The 22,289-nt window shown below is 44.9% G+C and overlaps 1 protein-coding gene across 2 annotated transcripts; it reads left to right on the forward strand.

Annotated features, from left to right (window-relative positions):
* The first annotated feature begins 13,142 nt into the window (after positions 1 to 13,142).
* EEF1A1 (eukaryotic translation elongation factor 1 alpha 1) lies at positions 13,143 to 19,923 on the forward strand. Of its 2 annotated transcripts, none has more exons than XM_036871249.1 (8): positions 13,143 to 13,433; positions 17,463 to 17,640; positions 17,928 to 18,107; positions 18,230 to 18,526; positions 18,606 to 18,756; positions 18,850 to 19,106; positions 19,192 to 19,426; positions 19,515 to 19,923. In XM_036871249.1, the coding sequence occupies exons 2-8, from the start codon at positions 17,497 to 17,499 to the stop codon at positions 19,637 to 19,639; spliced, it is 1,389 nt and encodes a 462-aa protein (XP_036727144.1). In that variant the 5' UTR covers positions 13,143 to 13,433; positions 17,463 to 17,496; the 3' UTR covers positions 19,640 to 19,923. The 2 variants fall into 2 exon arrangements, with proteins under 2 accessions (XP_036727144.1, XP_036727143.1); XM_036871248.1 differs by lacking the exon at positions 13,143 to 13,433 and adding an exon at positions 16,500 to 16,585.
* The last annotated feature ends 2,366 nt before the right edge of the window (positions 19,924 to 22,289 follow it).

Here is a 22,289-nt window from a genome sequence, read left to right on the forward strand (position 1 = left end):
TGTGTGTGTGTGTGTGTGTGGTGGGAGCATGTCCCCACACCACCAGGCAATTCTGCAACACCAGCTGGGTGTCCGTCCGACAACTGAACTCAATTCTGACACTAACTACCCTGAGGTAGCATCAGATCCCACAGGCTAAGGGCCGTCCTACAGACTAGCCCTCAGCCCCCAACTTGATCTGCGAGTTGAAGCATCTGCTTCCGACCAACTGGCTATAGGTTAGAGGTTCCGACAACTTTCCCTCCTGGGCTTGGGTTCGATTAATTTGCTAGAGCGGCTCATGGAACTCAGAGAAAATTTTGTTTAACTGATTACCAGTTTATTATAAAAGATTATAACTCAGGAAATGCCGGATGGAAGAGACAGACAGTGCAAGGTATGAGGGAAAGGGTCCTCAGCTCCCGTGCCCTCTCCAGGCCCACCACTCTCCCGGAATTTCCACATGTTCACCAACCCAGAAGCTCTCCAAAACTGGTCCTTTTGGGTTTTAATGAGGCTTCATTATGCAGGCATAACTGATTAACTCATCGTCTGTTGGCAACTGATTCAACCTCCAGCTCCTCTCCCCTCCATAGGTCAGGTGAGTTGGGCTGAGCGTTCCAACCCTCTAATCACAGGGTCTGTTCTCCTGGCAACAACACCACCCTTAGGTGGAGTTCAGAAGTCACTTCATTAACATAACAAAAGACACCTTGATCACTCTCATCACTTAGCACATTCCAAGAGTTTAGGAATTCTGGGTCACAAGTAGACGGAGACCAAATACCTATTTCTTATAAATCATAATGTCACAGCCAGCAACCTGAATGAGCTTAGGAGTAGACTATTCCCCACAGCCCTCCAGGTGAGAACTCAGCCTGGCTGACAACTTGATTTTAGCCTTGTGCACAGAGAACCCAGATACGCTGTGCCTGACCTCTAACCTACAGATACCGTGAGAAAATACATAGCTGTTAGTTAAGTTGCTTAGTTTGATAATCCGTTACACAGCAACAGAAAATTAATAAAACCCCGAATCCCACTTCTCAGGAGGTAATCACTTAACACAATTTGGGGAGTCCTCTTCCAGATATTTTATTCATATACAACACACACATACATACTTATAATACATACATATATATTTAAACAGGATCATTGCTATTATTTGCATCTATTAGCATCTTTCCATGTAGCAATTGTCTATTTTTTATTTTTTCCATGGGTATTTTCTATATGAATTTGTAGAAGCTTTGTCAAAGGCTACGTACGCTACTTAAAATTTTGGAAGAGCCTGTCAAATTGCCTTCAAAAAGACACTGCACTGGGAATTCCCTGGCGGTCCAGTAGATAGGACTTGGTGCTTTCACTGCCAGGGGCCGGGGCTCCATCCCTGGTCGGGGAACTAAGATCCCGCAAGCCGAGGCTCGGCCTAGCTTACATTAGGGTTCACTCAGGGTGTTATACATTCTAGGTTTTACAAGATTATTGTTTCTTGTATTACCAAATGTGTGACTGAACCTCCAACAAAAATAATGATGTCTAGGCGACTTGAAGCAGTTGACCAAATATTTAGTTCTGTATGAGCTAAATGATTGTAATAGTGTAACTCTAGATATGGGAAGATGCAACAAGAGGGAATTTTTTCCTGGACCATAACAGACTAGTAAGACAGGTGGTCCAGAGAGTTTTGGTTACTGTTAATAAGTCCTAGTCCAGTAATAGCACACTGAGTGGCCGATCAGTTAAATCTTCGCCAGACCTGGAAATGAGCCTTCCTAGCACCGTGGGACAAAAATGGTCATGAAACGCCTCCCAAAGCATGGTTGAATTTATGACCATGAGGGGGCCCTGTCAACTACAAATTGGCACTTGCCACTGGCACTTGCCATCTACCTCTATAAGGATTAAACCATCAGCTGCTGCAGCTGCTTTTTTTTTTTTTTTTAAGTGTGAAGGGATATCTCACTGTGGTTTTTTGTTTTTTTGTTTTTAATTTTATTTATTTATTTATTTATGGCTGTGTTGGGTCTTCGTTTCTGTGCGAGGGCTTTCTCTAGTTGTGGTAAGCGGGGGCCACTCTTCATCACGGTGCGCAGGCCTCTCAACAGCTGCTGACTTTTAAAACCCCTAAAAAAGGAATTCAGGGTGGAGATCAGAAATGAGGCCCTCTGTGCTCTGGAGAAAACTGGCAGAACAGGCCTTCAGATAGTTAGATATTTTCAGGAGAAGATTTTATGAGTCCAATTCTTATATCTCCTCATATCTAGAATGGCAATAAAATCCTTCATGGTGACGTCTGCTCCTCGTGACTAGTAGTAACCTTCTGCAAAAAATATGTGCTTGGGCTTCCCTGGTGGTGCAGTGGTTAAGAATCCGCCTGCCAGTGCAGGGGACACGGGTTCGAGCCCTGGTCTGGGAAGATCCCACATGCCATGGAGCAACGAAGCCTGTGCACCACAACTACTGAGCCTGCGCTCTAGAGCCCGCGAGCCACAACTACTGAGCCTGCGCTCTAGAGCCCACGAGCCACAACTACTGAGCCCGCGAGCCACAACTACTGAGCCTGCGCTCTAGAGCCCACGAGCCACAACTACTGAGCCCACGTGCCACAACTACTGAAGCCCGCACACCTAGAGCCCATGCTCCGCAACAAGAGAAGCCACTGCAATGAGAAGCCCACTCACCGCAACAAAGAGTAGCCCCCGCTCACTGCAACTAGAGAAAGCCCACGTGCAGCAACGAAGACCCAACGTAGCCAAAAATAAATTAATTAAATAAATTAAAAAAATATATATGTGCTTGATTGCATGTACTCCCCCTTCACCAAAATCACATATATAATAACCTTCCTCCCTACCTCTTTTTTTTTTTAAATTATTATTATTATTATTATTATTTTTTTGGCTGTGTTGGGTCTTCGTTTCTGTGCGAGGGCTTCCTCTAGCTACGGCAAGCGGGGGCCACTCCTCATCACGGTGCGCGGGCATCTCACCATCGTGGGCTCTCTTGTTGCGGAGCACAGGCTCCAGACGTGCAGGCTCGGTAGTTGTGCCTCATGGGCTCTAGAGCACAGGCTCATTAGTTGTGGCTCACGGGCCTAGTTGCTCCGCGGCATGTGGGATCCTGCCAGACCAGGGCTCGAACCCGTGTCCCCTGCATTGGCAGGCAGACTCTCAACCACTGCGCCACCAGGGAAGCCCGTCCCTACCTCTTTGGAGCAGTTTCTCAACTCTATCTGAGATGCTGTCTCCCGGGCTATAGTCCTCATTTTGCCCCAAATAAAACTTAACTCACAGCTCTCAAGTTGTGCTTTTTTTTTTTTTTTAAGTCAGCAGTATAATGACACGTATCCATCACTATGGTATCATAAAGAGTAGTTTCTCTGCCTTAAAAATCCTCTGTGCTCTGCCTATTCATTTCCTCCCTCACCCCAGCCCATGACAACCACTGGTATTTTTACTGTCTTCATAATTTTGCCTTTTCCAGAATGTCATATAGTTGGAATCATACAGTATGCAGCCTTTTCAGATTGCCTTCTTTCACTTAGTAATATGCATTTAAGATTCCCCCTTGTCTTTTTCAGGACTTGATAGCTCATTTCTTTTTAGCACTGAATAAAATTACATCGTCTGTATGTACCACAGTTTATTTATCCATGGGCAGGTTTTTGTGTGGACACAAGTTTTCAACTTTCCAAGGACTTTTTTGTTTCCATTATCCATTTCTGAAATTTAACCAGATTGTACTCAGTCAGTTATCACAAAGGATTAAACTGCCAATAAAATGTAACTAAAAGAATTAAGTGTAATTTAAACTGCTGAATTAAGTTTCAAACATGTCCATTCCTCTGTGGAAATAGAAAGTGGTTCTTTTTAGAGGAAAGTCCTTTTAAAGATGGCAAATATCTAGAGAGAACTGAACTTATGTCTGCCTGCCTGAAGAGGAAAGGTATTTCCTCTTTCATTCTGTACGTGGTAAACTGTCTCCTCAAACATTTGCCCCAAGTTTAACATTTAAATGGTTTTTCAAGTCTCAAATCCATTCCACAAGTATTTATTAGCACAAGTGTGTCCTAATCAGTGTTGGAGCTTGTAAAGATGGACTCGGGGCCTTCCATGATAAAGCCTCAAACTGTGTATCCAGCTTTGTTTATTTTATTTCATTTTTATTTTTATGTTTTGGCCATGCCACTCGGCTTGCGGGAATCTTAGTTCCCCTATCAGGGATTGAACCCCGGGCCACCACAGTGAAAGCTCCAAGTCCTAACCACTGGACCACCAGGGAATTCCCAGCTTTGTTGATTTGAAAACAGCATTTCTCCACCTCAGCACTACTGACATGTTGGGCTGGATAAGCCTTTGTTCTGGGAGCTGTCCTGAGCAAGCACTGCAAGATGGGAACAGCACCCTCAGCCTCTCCTCTACCAACTCTATTCCAGTAACATCCCCAGGTCATGACAATAAAAAATGTCTCCAGACATTGCTACCCAGCCCCTGGTTGAGAGCCACTGTTCCAGAACCACTCAATTCTAGGACTACTCAGCTTTCCTTAAACAAATAAACCATGAACTTACATGCCTTGAATTACTGTTTTCTCAGCCTTGAATGACAGTAGAAATCCTTTACATCTTTCAAGACCTATATTCTCTGTGAGGACTCCTCAGGCACAGAGAATCCAAAGGTGAACCATATATGCCTGGTCCCTCCTTGCTTTCTCGAGGCCTATGGGTCTATGGGGCCTATTATAGGGCTTGGAGGGGGTGGCCTCAGTTTGCCTTACAAACTAAGACAAGTGCCCCCAAAGGAAGACAATACAGAAAGTTTTGTATAGAAAATTTTATGTAAAGGAAACTGTCCTAGATTTGGGGGAAGAGGGAGCAATTGAATGGGTGGGGAGGGAGTCAGGGCAGGCTTCCCTGAGGAGGTGAGTGAGCTGAGCTCTAAGGCAGTCAGATTTAACTAGAAATGAGGGGTTCACCCAGGCCCTGACGCGGGCTGGGAACATCTCCAGACATTGTTGCTTGAAAGGAATTTGCAATCTAGGAGCAGGAGGGCCATATCGAGTGTACTTTCGGTGTGGCAAATGATATGCAAAACATTGCAAAGTGTGGCAAATGATATGCAAAACATTGCTGAAGGGGATGGTGAGGCCCAGAGGTGGACACTCAGTCCAGCCTGGGTATTCAGGAAGGGCCTCTAGAGGCTTTGTCACTCTCACCTCACACAATACAAACTGACGTTTATGCCCCTCACTCAAGATCACAGAGCTCATGAGGAGAAGGGACCTGGTCAGCCCCAAGTCTCTCCGGCCCAAGGCCACGATCCTTCCTCTCCCCAGTCTCCTCCCTGCAGCCCCAGCATGTTGCTCGTTTCTCCTGTTTAGCACTGACTTCATCCTAACAGGGATTACATGGCAACACTTCCACTAATTCGAGGACACTATATGTAACTTTGCTTAAATGTGGGTCCATCAGTATTATTGATATATGTGTCAAAATCAATTTGGAAAATTATCATCATTTTTTTTAAACAACAGTACCTATTTGACTCTATAAAAGGTTGTCGGTCAGCTCCTTCCCAAAGACCACTGAGCAGAAATGCTTAAAAAGTGGTTTTAAAAAAAAAAAAAAAAAAAAGTGGTTTTTTATCTGTTTGCTCATTTGTAAATTGAGGATAATCACAGTACCAACCCTTAGGGTAAGTGTAAGGGTTAAATTAATTAATGTGCATAAAACACTGAGAACAGTTCCAGTATAGGTGTGAGCTCAGTACACGCTATAGTTACTGAATGAGGGGAGGATTCATGGGTGGGTAGAAGGAACAGGGATGGGTCTTTGTTCTCAACAAGCCCCCTCAGCCCTCACCAGTCTCTATTCATACCTAAGCCAATCCCAGTTATGGGTATGATCAAAGCCTCTTTTTAGGCCACCTGAAAATGTCATTCTTTACTTGTTAAGCAGACATCAGGCAAATATGTCTAGGGATGTCCCCTGTCCCCACCAGGGCCTGGGTGGACCCTTTACTCCTAGGCAAACCTAAAAAAAATCAAACAAGAAAACAGCGCAAGTCCAAACTCAAAAAAGGAAAAGACCAGGGCACATTAGGAGGGCTACTGGAAAACACACGAATTTTGGAATGATTTTTAATAACAAAGGAAGGTTTTTATGATTGATTCTCAAACTGAAGATAGTTAGTGTACATGTGTCAGTAGAAGAAATCCATTTGAGGAAAAGCAGATTGCAGTGCCAGATTCCCTCTCTATCACATTAATTCACTCACTCATTCAACAAATGTTTATTGACCATCTCCTATGTGCCAGGCACCAGATACCCTACTAAGAAAAAGAAAGTCAGATAAGGTCTCTGCTCTCATGGGTCATACATTCCAGGAGACGAGACAATGCTGACATAGTAGCCAAGTGAATAAGATAAGCACATGTTGTGATAAGCGTTAAGAAGGAAAGAAAGAAGGAGCTATAAGAGAACACAGCATATGAAATGAGACTAAAGGGATGAGGTGGAGCCGGCCACATTCCAGTCCTGTGCTTTGCCCATCTTACCAACTCCTATGGCCATTTGTGCCACAGAAAGCTTATGTGAGCAAAACGTTCCTGCACCGATTATTTCATTTTACGACAGTTAATCAAAACAAAATGCATTTTTTCCCTAGTTTTCATAGAATCCTGTCTTCTAATTCTAATTGAGCATTCTGACAGTGAAGGGTCCCAGTTTCCATTCATTTTTTAAAAAATTTTATTTATTTATTCTTGGCTGTGTTGGGTCTCTGTTGCTACGCGTGGGCTTTCTCTAGTTGTGGCGAGCGGGGGCTACTCTTCGTTACAGTGCATGGGCTTCTCATTGCGGTGGCTTCTCTTGTTGCAGAGCATAGGCTCTAGGTGCGCGGGTTTCAGTAGTTGTGGCGCGCGGGCTCAGTAGTTGTGGCACACGGGCTTAGTTGCTCCGCGGCATGTGGGATCTTCCTGGAACAGGGCTCGAACCCGTGACCCCTGCATTAGCAGGTGGATTCTTAACCACTGTGCCACCAGGGAAGTCCCCCAGTTTCCATTCTTATAGCGGCAATTTTTTATGTTCTCCCACCTTCCTGTCACATAACGGATGTGCCCACATCTGAAGAGGGTTTCTCTAGGCAAATTTTGCTTCAGGTTAAGAATCTAATAATAGGTTCCTTCTGCCATCTGGCTCTCATTTGCTTCGTTTATTGTTAAAGTTTAGTATCAGAGTAAATGTTTTCGAACATAGGAAGACTTTACTAGAGACCAACTTAATTTTGTAGAAGATGCTACTTTTTTGTCTTTGTTGTTTATTTAGAGACTTATTTAGGGGAGCATTTTTTGCTTCCTTTGGGTTGTTGCAGATTTTTTTTTCCCATTTATTTCCTTAAAATATAATGATAATTATGAATTTGTGGTTAGTACCAACAGAAATGTAAAACTTTAAAAAGTCTTTTCTCATCAGTTAGTCGTTATATGATATTTTTAAGAAGACATATGAATTAACCTTTGTCATCGTTAATGATGATGATGATGGTGGTGATGACTACCACCTACTGGACTTTCACTGCGTGCCAGGCTCTGTGCTACGCATTTCACATTACGTTATTTTATTTAATCCATTAAGTATTATACTCCTGTTGCAGGTGAAGGAACTGAAGCTCAATAAATAAATCTAAGAAACTTGCCTAAGGACACACAGTAAATGTCAGAGGCAAGAATAATTCACCGGGGGCTTCCCTGGTGGCGCAGTGGCTGAGAATCCGCCTGCCAATGCAGGGGACACGGGTTTGAGCCCTGGTCTGGGAAAATCCCACATGCCGCGGAGCAACTAGGCCCGTGAGCCACAACTACTGAGCCTGGGCGTCTGGAGCCTGTGCTCCGCAACAAGAGAGGCCGCGATAGTGAGAGGCCCGCGCACCGCGATGAAGAGTGGCCCCCGCTTGCCACAACTAGAGGAAGCCCTCGCACAGAAACGAAGACCCAACACAGCCATACATACATACATACATACATACATAAAAAGAATGTAAGCAGACAAGAATAGCATTAAAAAAATTAAAAATTTAAAAATTTAAAAATTTAAAAATTAAAACACAGACGAAATGATAATAGTTAACACTTAGAGAATGTAAGGAACATTAAACATATACATTAACTGAGAATTCCCTGGTGGTCCAGTGGTTAGGATTCTATGCTTTCACTGCTGAGGGCCTGGGTTCAATCCCTGGTTGATCCGACAAGCCGCGCGGCGTGGCAAGCAAACAAACAAACAAACAAAACAAACGAACAAAAAACATTAGCTTATTTAATTCTCATAACAACTCTATAAGTAACATTATTATCCCCATTTTACAGATGAAGAAACAGACTTAAAGAGGTTGAGTAATATGTCAAAGGTCACATAGCTAAATAAATACCAGAGCTGGACTTTGAACCTAACTAGTCTGGCTCTAGGATGTGCACTTTAAATCCCTGCCACTTTGCCACTGAAGGCAAAAAAATGGAGGCCATAAAGATGGGCAGCCGTTATCTTTAGCCTCATGAGCACAAGGCAAATGAGGAGTAGCCTCTTGGGACTTCCCTGGTGGTCCAGTGGTTAGGACTCTGCACTCTCACCGCTGAGGAGCCCAGGTTCAACCCCTGGTCAGGGCACTAAAATCCCACAGGCTGTGCAGTGTGGCCAAAAAAAAAAAAAGATAAACTCTCTTCCAGCTTGGAGAGTTTATTATTGTAGACCTTGATAGCAAAGGCCAGTACAGCTTAGCTGGAATTGATGACATCAAGTGAGGAAACAACACAGTACTATACAAAAAAGGACAGTAGTAGTCACGCTGCTGTGGATCCACAGGTGGCAGATACACAAATTCATGGAGAGGGACTTCCCTGGTGGCGCAGTGGTTAGGAATCCGCCTGCCAATGCAGGGGACACGGGTTTGATCCCTGGTCCGGGAAGATGCCACGTGCCGCGGAGCAACTAAGCCCGTGCGCCACAACTACTGAAGTCCACACGCCTAGAGCCCGTGCTCCGACACAAGAGAAGCCACCGCAGTGAGAAGCCCGCGCACCGCAACTAGAGAAAGCCCACGCGCAGCCACGAAGATCCAACGCAGCCAAAAATTAATTAATTAATTAAAACAAATTCACGGAGAGATTGTTAACAGCTCTATTCACACGATGGCTTTCAGATTCTTTTTCATTTTGAGTGAGTGTGTTCCAAAAAAACGATGATCTAATAGCTTACCATAGTGGTTCCCCAGTTATGGAGACCTGGTTTTCCCTTTTCAGCAATGACTGTGTGACATGCTGTTTCCCAAACAATCATTACATGTAAGATTGTTGGGTGTTTTTAAAAAATAAGTCTCTAAAGTTCTTTTTGCAGCCAAGAACAGCTTGCCAGTAGATATATGGAAAGCAGATAGTACTGGAAAAACAGAGGAGATGACATAGCAGCAATTCAAAAGATACTTTTTAAAAAAGATACAGGGCATTTAATCTTAGAAAGTACAAGGATGTGACAGGACTTTAGAATTAGGGGTGACTGTTTAAGCTGCCTTTGATTTTTAAAAATCCTAGTTTAAAAAAAAACTGTTTTCTTTGACATTTCTAACTTTACAATATTTAAAATGTAGCATCTTCAAGATTCTGAAAATGGATCTGATAGGGAAATTAATAACCAAATCTAAAATGCAGGGATGTTAAACACAGAGCTCAAAGCAAGGTCACTGTGGCATCTTCTTAGTAAAGAAACTTCATTCTGTGACAAGATTCCAGCTAACTCTCAAATAACAAAAAACAGAGTAACAAACAACAATTTAGATTTGTTGATGCTTGCCAGGTGCCAGGCCTTGGGTTAAGTACTTTACATTGACTGTCTTTAATCTTCACCACAATCCTCCAGGGTAGGGATTATTTATTATCTGCACTTTATAGATGTGAAAACTGAGGCTTAGAAAGGTTAAATCACTTGCCTAACATCCCATCGCTAGCTGCGGTGGAGCCAACAGGGATTTGAGTGAAGGCTTTCTGACAGCAGAGCTGCCTCACTTTAAAAGCACCATACAATACACACACCAGCTAAAAACAAAAAGGAAAAAAAAAAATTCCCTGCCAATTATTGTTCTAACTTGGTGCAAAAAACCACACTCAGCACTTGAGAGATTCTTATCTAATTCTTATAGCAACCTCATGCGGTAGGTACCAGCACCCTCTTTTTATAGAGGAGGGAGCTGAAGCTTAAAGAGGCCAAAAAACTCGCCCCGAGCCACACGTTCAGTAAGTGATAGATGCGAGACTTGGACCCAAGTCCGTTTGTCTCTGAAGCCCCGGTGTTCTTCACAGTTTCTTTGGGGGACTCAGTGAATACCCCAGATAGATCTTGCCCTCTGTTCCTATCTGTGGAGGAGCAAACTCTCCTTTTCACCTTCTTTTCTAGGGCAATCATCGAAAACACCCACCCTCCATGGCCTCCTTCCACTGGCCGACTCCCACAGTTCCTACCCAACCAGGTGAGACCCTCTCTACTCTGAACAGCTTTCTTGTCTGCTGTCCTTATCCACTCCCCCAGTCTGGGTCCCTCCTGACTGCTCAAAAGCACCCTAGGCTTACCTGATTCCAGCACTCATGCCCCCCTGGAGTCATCTGCTTACTGTTTGCGTTCCTTCTCCCTACCTCTCCAGGGTTCTGCCACATACACCATGCAACAGTGATGGTTTTTTGTCTCCTCAGTGTCTAGCTAAGCATCTGGCGCACAGTAGATGCTCAATGAATGTTTTTTGTTTGTTTGTTTGTGGCTGTGCAGAGCTTGTGGGATTTAGTTCCCCGATGAGGGATCGAACGTGGGCCACAGCCGTGAACGTGCCGAGTGCTAAGTACTGGACTGCCAGAGAATTCCCTCAATTAATGTCTGATGGATGGATGAATAAATACTGACCTCTGAGGTCCTATCCAATTAGCATATCATACTGAACGCCATAATTTGAAAGCCCCTGCCATTTATGGAACACACACACACACACAGTCACACAGTCACATGTATTGGTGAATCTATAGTTCTAATACTTACAAGAAATGGATTAAAGTACTCATTTTTAGGATGAATAATGACAATTGGTAGATAAATTTCTCTATGTTTTGAACAGATTTTTCTTGCTTTTTGGAAGAGCTAACAATTATTTTCTAAGTATAAAGAGCACTAACGTTTGTAAAAATGGTCTGCGTCTTCAGGTACATTATCTCATTTAATCCTATGATCAGTTCTGTAAAATAGGAGTTATTAGATATTTTACAGTAGGATAATGAGCTCAAGGTTTTTCAAGATTTTTTCCAAGATTACGCAGCTAATAAATAAAATTGCTGGGAACAGGCTCCAGCTCTTCTCTTAATCCAGTGTTCTTTCCATGTTATCTATGAAGACATAGAAATACTAAAAACGAATATTGCCTATAAAACGTGGATTCACAAAAAGTAGTGAGGGAAGATTATTTATCCTTTCTTTCATACCAAATGAGAGAGCATATATCCTGGTAGGCATTGGATTTGGAATCATGAGAGCAGTAGCAGAAGTATCTTTAGTTTCCTTAATTTTCCTGGCATATTTTTTATACTTTCTCTAAACCGCTAAAAAGAGAGTGAAACATTTCACTCTATAACTTCTGTACAATTTTTTACTATGTACCTATTTCAAAATTTTTACAAATAAAAAGATACCAATGAGTTTTTCTCTACTAAATCAAGTTAGCCTCACAAGGCATACCAACTGAGGGAAGGTGGTCTCCAAAAAGCCTGTAGAAATGCGATCATTGAATGCCCATGGCGATACCTTTTCACGTCATTGCAGATTAGGCGAACAGAGTTGTGAGGTAGGTACTAAGTAAGAGTAATGAGCAGACCCCTTGAGAAGCCAAGAATGCTGCCTATCACAGATCTGTAAGCAGCAGATCGAGGACTGAGTCCCTCGATCTAATTACCACTGCTATTTTCATTAGACCTGGCTGCCTAGGTAAAAGTTTGGACTAGCTCTCCCGTCGGATTATGTGGGTTTCAACGCTGCTCTGCCGGGCCCCAATGTTCTCACAGAAAAGATCTCCAATATGTATCCAGTGAAAAAAAGCAAGGTGTATTTCACCACTTTTGCGGGAAAAAGAGTGAAACTTTAAAAAAGAATTTATGTCGGCATTTGCTTATTACACGTAAACTATCAGTTGCCTACGGGCTCTCCATCTGTAAAATGCGGGTGCCGGGATTACATTAAATATTGCAAATATTAAAACAGTGCCTGGCACACTGAAGTACCATTTTACTTGGATTCTCAATCCAAATAATTCCCTGGCATAATCATATTCTAAAATACCCTTTTAAAAATCATTTTCAATTGGCAGAGGCAAGATGAAAATGTGGCAAGCCACAGCAAAATGTTAATTACTTAAAGCAGCTCTAAATTAGGCCCAAAACAGAGTGATCAGCCAATGCTGAAAGATGCTTGGTGAACCACAATTACTGCACAGATACCAAAGAACTGTTCACCCTTTTACTGAGTAAATTTATTCGGTTATTACCAAGATCTTTTTTTTTTTTCTTCCCCTAAAAGGGGTCGCGAAGATGTTTACTACAATGTATTTTAACAGTTTGCTACTCTAGATGGTACAAACAACTTTAAGGAAAATCTTAAACAAAATACGACCTTAGATTACGATCCCAAAACACATTTACAAGTCTCAACAATGTTACTGTTACCGGTTTAACGTCTAAGTTAGTAAAAAGCACACTGTAACTGCTGTAACGTCATGGGAAAAAAATGCTCTAGGATTACGTTCCAAACATAGGGTCTGGGGAACCTTTTAGAGGCCACGCCACGGTGACGAAAACCATCCCCCACCCCAAGCCACGTGGGGTTCTCGGCCTCCTCTCGGGCGCTTCCTTCCGCAGTCGGAGGACCAAAGAGAGTGACCTCAAGGAGGGGGCGTGGCCGGGGGCGGGGCGGTCCCCAGTGAGCTGAGCCCGCCCGCCGCCGCCGCCGCCGCCAGCCCGGCAGCCCCACAGGTGTCCGAGCGCGCGCGGAGGAAGGACGGCGCGGGCGCGGGGGAAGGACGGCGCGGGCTCGGCCCGCAGTGCCGGCGCCGCCGCTGCCGTCCTTCCTCGCCACGCGGGTGCGCCCCGAGCCGCGCCGGGCTTCCCTGCGACGCGCGTTCCCGCCGCGCTCCCGTCCCACCGAGAGCACAAATGTGAGCGCTGCCCGGGGAAACGGCGTGTGGCCACCGGCTGACCCTAACGCACTGTATGGCCCGAGATCCCTCGACTCCCCAAGAGTCTCGGCCGTTATCGCAACATGAGTAAGAGCACCCCGTCAGTGGCGCTCAGGAGGTTACTTACGTACGAATCAAGGAGTGATGTAGAATTTTGCTGTTCCGTAGGTGCTGTTTGGAAAAAGGATTCTCTATAAGGTATTTTAAGTGTATACGCTTATCTGCAGGCAGAGGGCCTTGGGGACAACTTTCAATGAATTGTCTGTATTTTACAGAGATCGCTTCTCTCACTTTTCTCTAAACGTGGGATGCTTTCCTCTTACCAACATCCGTTTTCATTTTGACTTTTTCTTTCTTAGGTTAGATGTTAACTACAATTCTGGATTTCATGTCGAACTTTGAAATATTCAACTCTTGGTTTCTTTGGGTTTTGCTTCTTTCCCTCCTGTCACTAAATAACTGGTTAAGTTTTCAAAATGTTGCCAGTCCTGTTAGTATTATCTCCAATAATGTACAAACCTAAACCGTTTGAGGTGTATGGAAAGAAAGCATGGTAAAGAAGCATGGAAAATAATAAAACTAGCATGGCACCCTAATCTTAATTTGAAATAACACTGTGCAGTTAATATTACTGTGATATACAGATTTGGCTGATTGTGGGAATCTAGTTCCAAGAGATTAGCCACTAATTAATATTTCCAAGTTAATAAATAAGAGATGAGGTAATTTGCATTGTTCTATTGCTAGTGATTGATTTTCACTGGTACTTCTTACATCTTTATCGTATTACAAACATGGACTAGCATATCAAGATAATCTCATTCCACGTGCGTATGACTGGGTAAGGGCACTAGGAAAATGCATTGTGAAAAAAGAATTTGTGAAAGGAGAAAAGCTAGCAATATAGACCTTATAGAAAAGGCTTGGACTTCCCTGGTGGCGCAGTGGTTGGGAATCTGCCTGCCAATGCGGGAGACACAGGTTCGAGCTCCGGTCCGGGAAGATCCTACATGCCGTGAAGCAACTAAGCCCATGCACCACAACTACTGAGCCTGTGCTCTAGAGCCGTGAGCCACAACTACTGAGCCCACGTGCCACAACTACTGAAGCCCGTGCTCTGCAACAAGAGAAGCCACCACAAGGAGAAGCCTGCACACCGCAACGAAGAGTAGCCCCCGCTCGCCGCAACTAGAGAAAGCCGCCTGCAGCAACGAAGACCCAACACAGCCGAAAATAAATAAATTTAAAAAGAAAAGAAAAGGCTTTTGTTGCTAGAAAAAGATTAGTTATATGTATTTCTAGGGAAACTTTATATGGCCTAGTTTCTTTCATGAAAACTATCTCAAAGTTAAAACAAGGCTACAAACTCCTAATGAAGAAAGAAAAACCTTAATTTTAGACGTTTGTATCTACAAAGGATGGTAAAAGAAGATATAGGAAGGCTATAACAAAAGACTTTTTTTTAGGGCTTCCCTGGTGGCGCAGTGGTTGAGAATCTGCCTGCCAATACAGGGGACACGGGTTCGAGCCCTGGACTGGGAAGATCCCACATGTTGCGGAGCAACTAGGCCCGTGAGCCACAACTACTGAGCCTGCGCGTCTGGAGCCTGTGCTCCGCAACGTCAGGCCGCGATACTGAGAGGCCCGCGCACCGCGATGAAGAGTGGCCACCGCTTGCCACAACTAGAGAAAGCCCTCGCACAGAAACGAAGACCCAACACAGCCAAAAATAAATAAATAAATTTTAAAAAAAAAGTTTAAAAAAAAAAGACTTTCTTTTAAAAAGAAAAAAGGGCATTTGGGCTGTGAGAAGTGACTGAAAGCTAGGACTGGAAGAGCTATATTCTACAATAAAATAGAAAGTAAGTAACACCATACAAATTTGCCTTTAACTGCTTCCCACTGTTTTATATATTAGTTTTCCTCTTTCAGTTTGATTGTGGGTTCCTGTCCAAAAGGCGGTATTTCTTTTGCACAAGCCACAGTTCTTCACTTAGCCCTGGACACATAGTATTCTCAAATATTTGTTAACAGATTGGCTCAAAAAGTTGCCGTGATGTTCTACACGTGGAAGAAGAGACATAATTATCTAGTAATTAAGCTCATTAAAAATAAAGGTTCTTCTTCCTTCAGGAGTATTTCTGAGTCTGTCTGCCCTGATTGCCAAAGCGAAAATGCCTTATCCAGTCTCACCCTAGATTTATGCCTAAAATGCAGTTATAATCAATAGGATGACGGAAAATGAAGCTATTTATTTGAATGGGGTAGGCCATTTTTGAGAAGCAGTGATTTCACAGCAAGTGTTGGGGATAGTAAACCGGCTGGATAAGCTTGCTGATGCTTGTGGATCTTTGTCTCTACATGAGATCACGTGGAAAGACTGAATTTGAGAAATTCTTTTTAGGTTTTTCATGCTTGCAATCACATGAGTGTACACTGGAAAAAATGTACCAGGAGAGTAGACACACACTCAGGGTCTCGTTAATGTAATAACACTAGAGTTAGAAGTAAAGCAAACTGTAGCACTGAAGTCTATTCTAAACTGAAAAACTGGACGTCTGGAGTACCACATGGTGTGAATGTGTGATACGAACTTCGAATAAAAGCTTTGGACGGAGAAAGCCAAGAGGCCAGCCCAGGAGCATATTCGGCGGGCTCTTGGCCTCGGAACTGAACCACTCGCGCGATTCCCGGGCCAAAGACGGGCCTTGTACTCCTCTCCAGCCGAAAGGGGCGCGGCGGGCGGGGGCGGGGGAGAAGACAGCGCCGGCAGAGGAAGCGGCTCGAGGGGCTGGCCCCGGGCCTGCGAGACGGCAAGGCTGAGGACGGGAGATGGACCGCGGGTGAAGGAATACTCCAACCTCGGTCCGCCTTTCCAGTTAAACCACGAACGGTACAGGGAAGATTCTGGACGTCCCCGCCGGGCCGCCTCCTCGCCGCTCCACCCCCACCCCAGCTGTGCTGAGAGTAATTCATACAAAAGGAGGACTCGCCTCTGCCCGGGGGAATCCCAGGGACCGTCGATAAACTCCCACGAACCTGGAGCCGAGGGAGCGCTCGTCCCCGCCCCCCGTCCCACACGCTCTCGTCATCCTCTGGGTCAAGAGGAGCATGCGCGAGACACCGTGCGCTCGTCAGTGGGCTGAGCGCACATCGCCCACGGTCCCCGAGAAATGGGGGGAGGGGACGGCGATCGAATGGGTGCCTGGTGGAGGTGGCGCGGGGTAAACTGGGAAAGTGGTGTCGTGTGCTGGCTCCGCCCTTTTCCCGAGGGTGGGGGAGGACCATATATAAGTGCCGTAGTCCCCGTGAACGTTCTTTTTCGCAACGGGTTTGTCGCCAGGACACAGGTGAGTTCCGGGCGTGGCTTCCGTGGGCCTGGCCTCGGCGGGCGGCCGCGGCCTTTGCGTGCCTTTCTTGGCCCTCCGGGCCCTTGGGCCCCCTCCCCATGTTCTTGATGCCGAATTTTGGGTGCGGGTAGGGTTCGAGGCCTTGGCGGTTTCTCGAAACCCCTTGGCCTCGTGCTTCGGTGGAGGCCTGGCAGGGGCGCTGTGGCGGCTGCGTGGGGATCCCGCCGCGCCTTCTCGCCCGCCTCGTTCGTCCCCGCTATTTACCCCAAACGGCCGCGGGTTTTTTCCGTCCTGTGCGGTGCAGCCGAGGCTGGCCGGGGTCTATGACAGGACGGGCTTTTTGGCGCTCGTCGGTTTTCGGGGGGGAGGGGGGGCCGCGAGGCGCGGAGGGCGGCGGGCCCGCCTGGCCGGCGCACATGCCGGCGCAGCCTCGTTGGGGCGAGGCGGGGCCCGCGAGCCGCGGCCGGGCGGCAGGGCGAGCCGAGCGCCGCCCCGCCCGGCACCAGTTGCGTGCGCGGAAAGATGGCCGCTCCCCGGCCCCGCTGCACGGCCTCAAAATGGAGGACGCGGCGGCCCGGGAGGGGAGCGGCGGGTGAGTCACCCACACAAAGGCACCGGGCCGGTGCCTGCCCGGCGCTGCTTCCTGTGACCCCGCGGCGGACGGGCGCTGTCCTGGCTCCTCGGTTCCTCGCGGCTCCAGGGGGGGCCCTTCCCCGCGATGGGGGAGTGTTCCCGCCACGTTCGATGGTTGGAGACCAGAGTTGGGTCAGCTTGGCGCCGGCTGTAATGCTCCTTGCAGTGGGGATCGTGGCTTCTTCCCGAGCCTCCGGGACGGTGATCTGAAGGGGTTCCCCCCCCACCCCCCGTCCCAATGTAGGTGTCGTGAAAACCACCGCCAAACCTAAGCAAAAATGGGAAAGGAGAAGACCCACATCAACATCGTTGTGATCGGACACGTAGATTCGGGGAAGTCCACCACCACTGGCCATCTGATCTACAAGTGTGGTGGGATCGACAAGAGAACCATTGAAAAGTTCGAGAAGGAGGCTGCCGAGGTATGTGAAACGACAGGATGGTGTAAGGAGCGTGTCAGCAAGTACGTTAGGTGGTAGTTTTCCAGAAGCGGGCCCCTGGTCTAGATCCGACTTGCACTAGTTAAGGTACGTTGCGGAGTTTGCCGTCAAGTCATGGAACGCGAACTTGCAAGAAAAAGGTGAACGTGCCCAAGTGTAGCGGTATCGAGTGGAATGCAGCATTTCTTCCGAATAAGTGGGGGGAAGGGGTTTCTTGCTGGGGTTTGGTTGTGTTTTAGTTACCAAGTAACCATTCTTAATCCTTTCAGATGGGGAAGGGCTCCTTCAAGTATGCCTGGGTCTTGGACAAACTGAAAGCTGAACGCGAGCGTGGTATCACCATTGATATCTCCCTATGGAAATTCGAGACCAGCAAGTACTATGTAACCATCATTGATGCCCCAGGACACAGAGACTTCATCAAAAACATGATTACAGGCACATCCCAGGTTTGTAGGATTAAAAACTCCTGAAAATAACTCTGGGCCTATCTTCTGCATTGGCAAAGCCATGAGTTTCTCCTTTTGAAGAGCTTTTGTTTAACAGGATGTGGCCTTGTTTTCTTTCAAAGGCTGACTGTGCTGTCCTGATTGTTGCTGCTGGTGTTGGTGAATTTGAAGCAGGTATTTCCAAGAATGGGCAGACCCGTGAGCATGCCCTTCTGGCCTACACTCTGGGTGTGAAACAGCTCATTGTTGGAGTTAACAAAATGGATTCCACCGAGCCACCCTACAGCCAGAAGAGATACGAGGAAATTGTAAAGGAAGTCAGCACCTACATTAAGAAAATTGGCTACAACCCCGACACAGTAGCATTTGTGCCAATTTCTGGCTGGAATGGTGACAACATGCTGGAGCCAAGTGCTAACGTAAGTGATTTTCAGGAGTTTTAGGATTGTCCCGGAAGGGGGTATGTTTGATGGTAACACTGACAGTCTTGTGTTTTAGATGCCGTGGTTCAAGGGATGGAAAGTCACCCGTAAAGATGGCAATGCCAGTGGGACCACACTGCTTGAAGCTCTGGATTGCATCCTGCCACCAACTCGCCCAACTGACAAGCCCTTGCGTTTGCCCCTCCAGGACGTCTACAAAATTGGTGGTAAGTTGAACGTTACGATCAGAACTTGTCTGGGTTGTTATGACGTCTTGTCCCTTCGTACAAGGTATTTATTATGTGCTGTAAACATTTTAGGTATTGGCACTGTCCCTGTGGGTCGAGTGGAGACTGGTGTTCTCAAACCTGGCATGGTGGTCACCTTTGCTCCAGTCAACGTGACAACTGAAGTGAAGTCTGTTGAAATGCACCATGAAGCTTTGAGTGAAGCCCTTCCTGGGGACAACGTGGGCTTCAATGTCAAGAACGTGTCTGTCAAAGATGTTCGTCGTGGCAATGTGGCTGGTGACAGCAAAAATGACCCACCGATGGAAGCAGCTGGCTTCACAGCTCAGGTAACACTGAAGTGACAGGTTTTTATTCACTGCTGTAAGTCTTTAAGTGTCCTTGAGACTCACTAAATGCAAGTCTTCTCTCCAGGTGATTATCTTGAACCATCCAGGCCAAATCAGTGCCGGCTATGCACCTGTGCTGGATTGTCACACAGCTCACATTGCCTGCAAGTTTGCTGAGCTGAAGGAGAAGATTGACCGTCGTTCTGGGAAAAAGCTGGAAGATGGCCCCAAATTCTTGAAATCTGGTGATGCTGCCATCGTTGATATGGTTCCTGGCAAACCCATGTGTGTTGAGAGCTTCTCGGACTATCCTCCTCTGGGTAAGGATGCTTTTTTGGTGTAATTAAAAACTTTTCTAAAGGTTTGGGGGAAAAAAAGTGTTTCTAATGGTAATATTTGTTTTGATAGGCCGCTTTGCTGTTCGTGACATGAGACAGACGGTTGCTGTGGGTGTCATCAAAGCAGTGGACAAGAAGGCAGCTGGAGCTGGCAAGGTCACCAAGTCTGCCCAGAAAGCTCAGAGGGCTAAATGAATATTATCCCCAGTACCTGCCACCCCAGTCTTAATCAGTGGTGGAAGAACGGTCTCAGAACTGTTTGTCTCAATTGGCCATTTAAGTTTAATAGCAAAAGACTGGTTAATGATAACAATGCATCGTAAAACCTTCAGAAGGAAAGGAGAACGTGTTGTGGACCATTTGTTTTGTGTGTGGCAGTTTTAAGTTATTAGTTTTTAAAATCAGTACTTTTTAATGGAAACAACTTGACCAAAAATCTGTCACAGAATTTGAGACCCATTAAAAAAGTTTAATGAGAAGCCTGTGTTTTCTTTTGGTCAACACTGTAACTTCCTGTAGTACCAACTACTTAGGTAAGAGTTGCCCATAATCTATTTCTGGTATTAAGTCTGCTGAAACAAAAGAATTTTATATTTCTGGGTTGGAGCTTCAGGTTTCTTACCCTTGTGTAAGTAGAATTCACCTGTTTAAGTACATCATAGAAAGGCGTTGGTACAACACTTCACAGGTTAGGACGGATAAGCAAAGTAACTTATGTAAGCTAGTTTGTAAGAAGGTCAAATTCTATAATATGAAAGCTCATGTTGCATATAAAATTTTGTATGGTTACATAAGTATTGAGTAAATGAATTACATCAAACTTTAGTTTCCCAGTTATGGGAAAGTGCATTCACATTTACAATATTCAGGTAATTAACCTAAAATGTGAAGCCTGAATAGTATCGAGCATTGCCCTGCTAGAGTTACTGTATCCAGATTCTAGGAAAAATAAAAGATGCTGGAAGCTAAGTGTGTTTCCTGTCACTTAAATAGAAATTCACTTTCTATAGGAATTTTAATCTAATGAGCAAGGTTGGGTGAAGAGAAGAACAGAATATTGCCACACTGGAGATTAAAACAGTTTAAAGAGGTATGGTGATAAATACTAAGGTCCATTTGGGACTGAGTGTAGGAGAAGCTTAAATTCTAGTTTGAAAATGTTTAATAAAGTTAAGTGCCTTTTTAATAAATACCTACTGGAAAGGAACATTGGAAGATTTTAATTTGAAAGTTGCTGAAATTTGACATTTCGGCAGGGTAAAAATAGCTCTTAACTATAATAATGGATAATTTGGTAACCTGTAAATTGCAAGGGACTGGTCACAAAGGGGAAAAACTAGGTGGTCGCAGTTAATAGTAATTGATCTAGGGTATAACTGACATCTGTCTAAATACCTGGTTTTGATGTTTGGTGAATCTAAACACTTGTGCATTTGAGGAAACAGTCTAATTCTGTATTTGATACCTTGGATTTTAGGATATGAAGGAGAAATTAAGGTAGCTGGAACTGGTGAAATCACGAGATACATATCCTATAGGCTTTTTTTGCTAATAGAAAGCATCCTGTAAGGTGTACACAGGTGAATTCACTGCAATTGGAGCATTTTTTTTCTCCTTTTTGAATTTTCCTGGGTAAAATGCCTTCCCACTTACACATGAGGCCATTGGTAAGGGCTCTAAAATTAAATGATTAAAAGATTTTGTCCCCAGCTTGCCCCTTAATGTTTTGACAAGTAATGGTGTTTACTATAAAGATTAGAGACAATAGGATTTCTAAGCATTGCTGGGTAGTATAAATGGTAGCTGATACACACAAATCTAACAGCTGTAGGATTTATCAAGGGATTTGTGACTTCCCCACAATGAAGGTTTCACTGCAGAAAACTGCTTTTCATTAAATGGAAGAGTAGGAAGGGGAGAACAGGGCAGTTTGCGTACTCCATGGATTCTAGTCTGGACATAATTTCTTTGAGCACCACCTGCTGGTCACTACAGATGAGTTTGAAACATGGATTTCTAGGTTCTGGATAAAGGAGTGTTTTGCTCACTTGAGTTTTTTCCACTAATTGCCTTTCTATGTATATGAGCTGATTGCCCAGCAGATTTATAAAGCAAACTGGTGCTTGACCTTAAACCACATTTTATTTTTTTAAATATTTGGCTTCTCTGGGTCTTAGCTGGGGCATGCAGGATCTTCAGTTGCTGCATGTGGGATCTCTGGTTGCGGCACGTGTGCCCCCTACACTGGGAGCGCAGAGTCTCAACCACTGGACCACCAGAGAAAGTCCCTAAACCACATTCTACGTTGGTCAGCTGTTGAAATAGCAGTGTAAGGACTCTCAAATGGAATCTCGTTGAAATTTGTTGCCAGGAATTCTGGTGTGATTTCAGAATATGAAGAGAGAAAGGCATTTTGGTTCAGGAGTTTTAACAAGTTGCCAGTAATGTGTATCTCATTTTTAAAGTATTGTGATTACTCACCCTTTATTCCCAAAATAGGCAGTCTAGAATAAGTGAGTTTTGGCTAGGTCAGAACTCAATACTTTTATGCTTATAATTCTCCTACAGTTAATTCAGTTATTGATAATTTATCTCACGAATCTCGGATGCGTCAAGAGCTCAGCTATCTGGATGACACAATTTACTCTGAACTAATTAATCTGTTTCAGTGTGGTAATTTCAAAATGTTTTAACTGGAGACTGATGTTTAAATATTCCCCCATGGCCCTCAAAACAACTGAAATCACCTTAGTTTTACCTTAGTTTTTTGAGTATTTGTTTTAAATGTGCTTTTTTAGGCAAAAGTGTAAATTGACTACACCTTACAAATCTTGTTGGAAAGTGT

Source organism: Balaenoptera musculus, chromosome 12 (assembly GCF_009873245.2).
Source record: "Balaenoptera musculus isolate JJ_BM4_2016_0621 chromosome 12, mBalMus1.pri.v3, whole genome shotgun sequence".
NCBI lineage: Eukaryota > Metazoa > Chordata > Mammalia > Artiodactyla > Balaenopteridae > Balaenoptera > Balaenoptera musculus.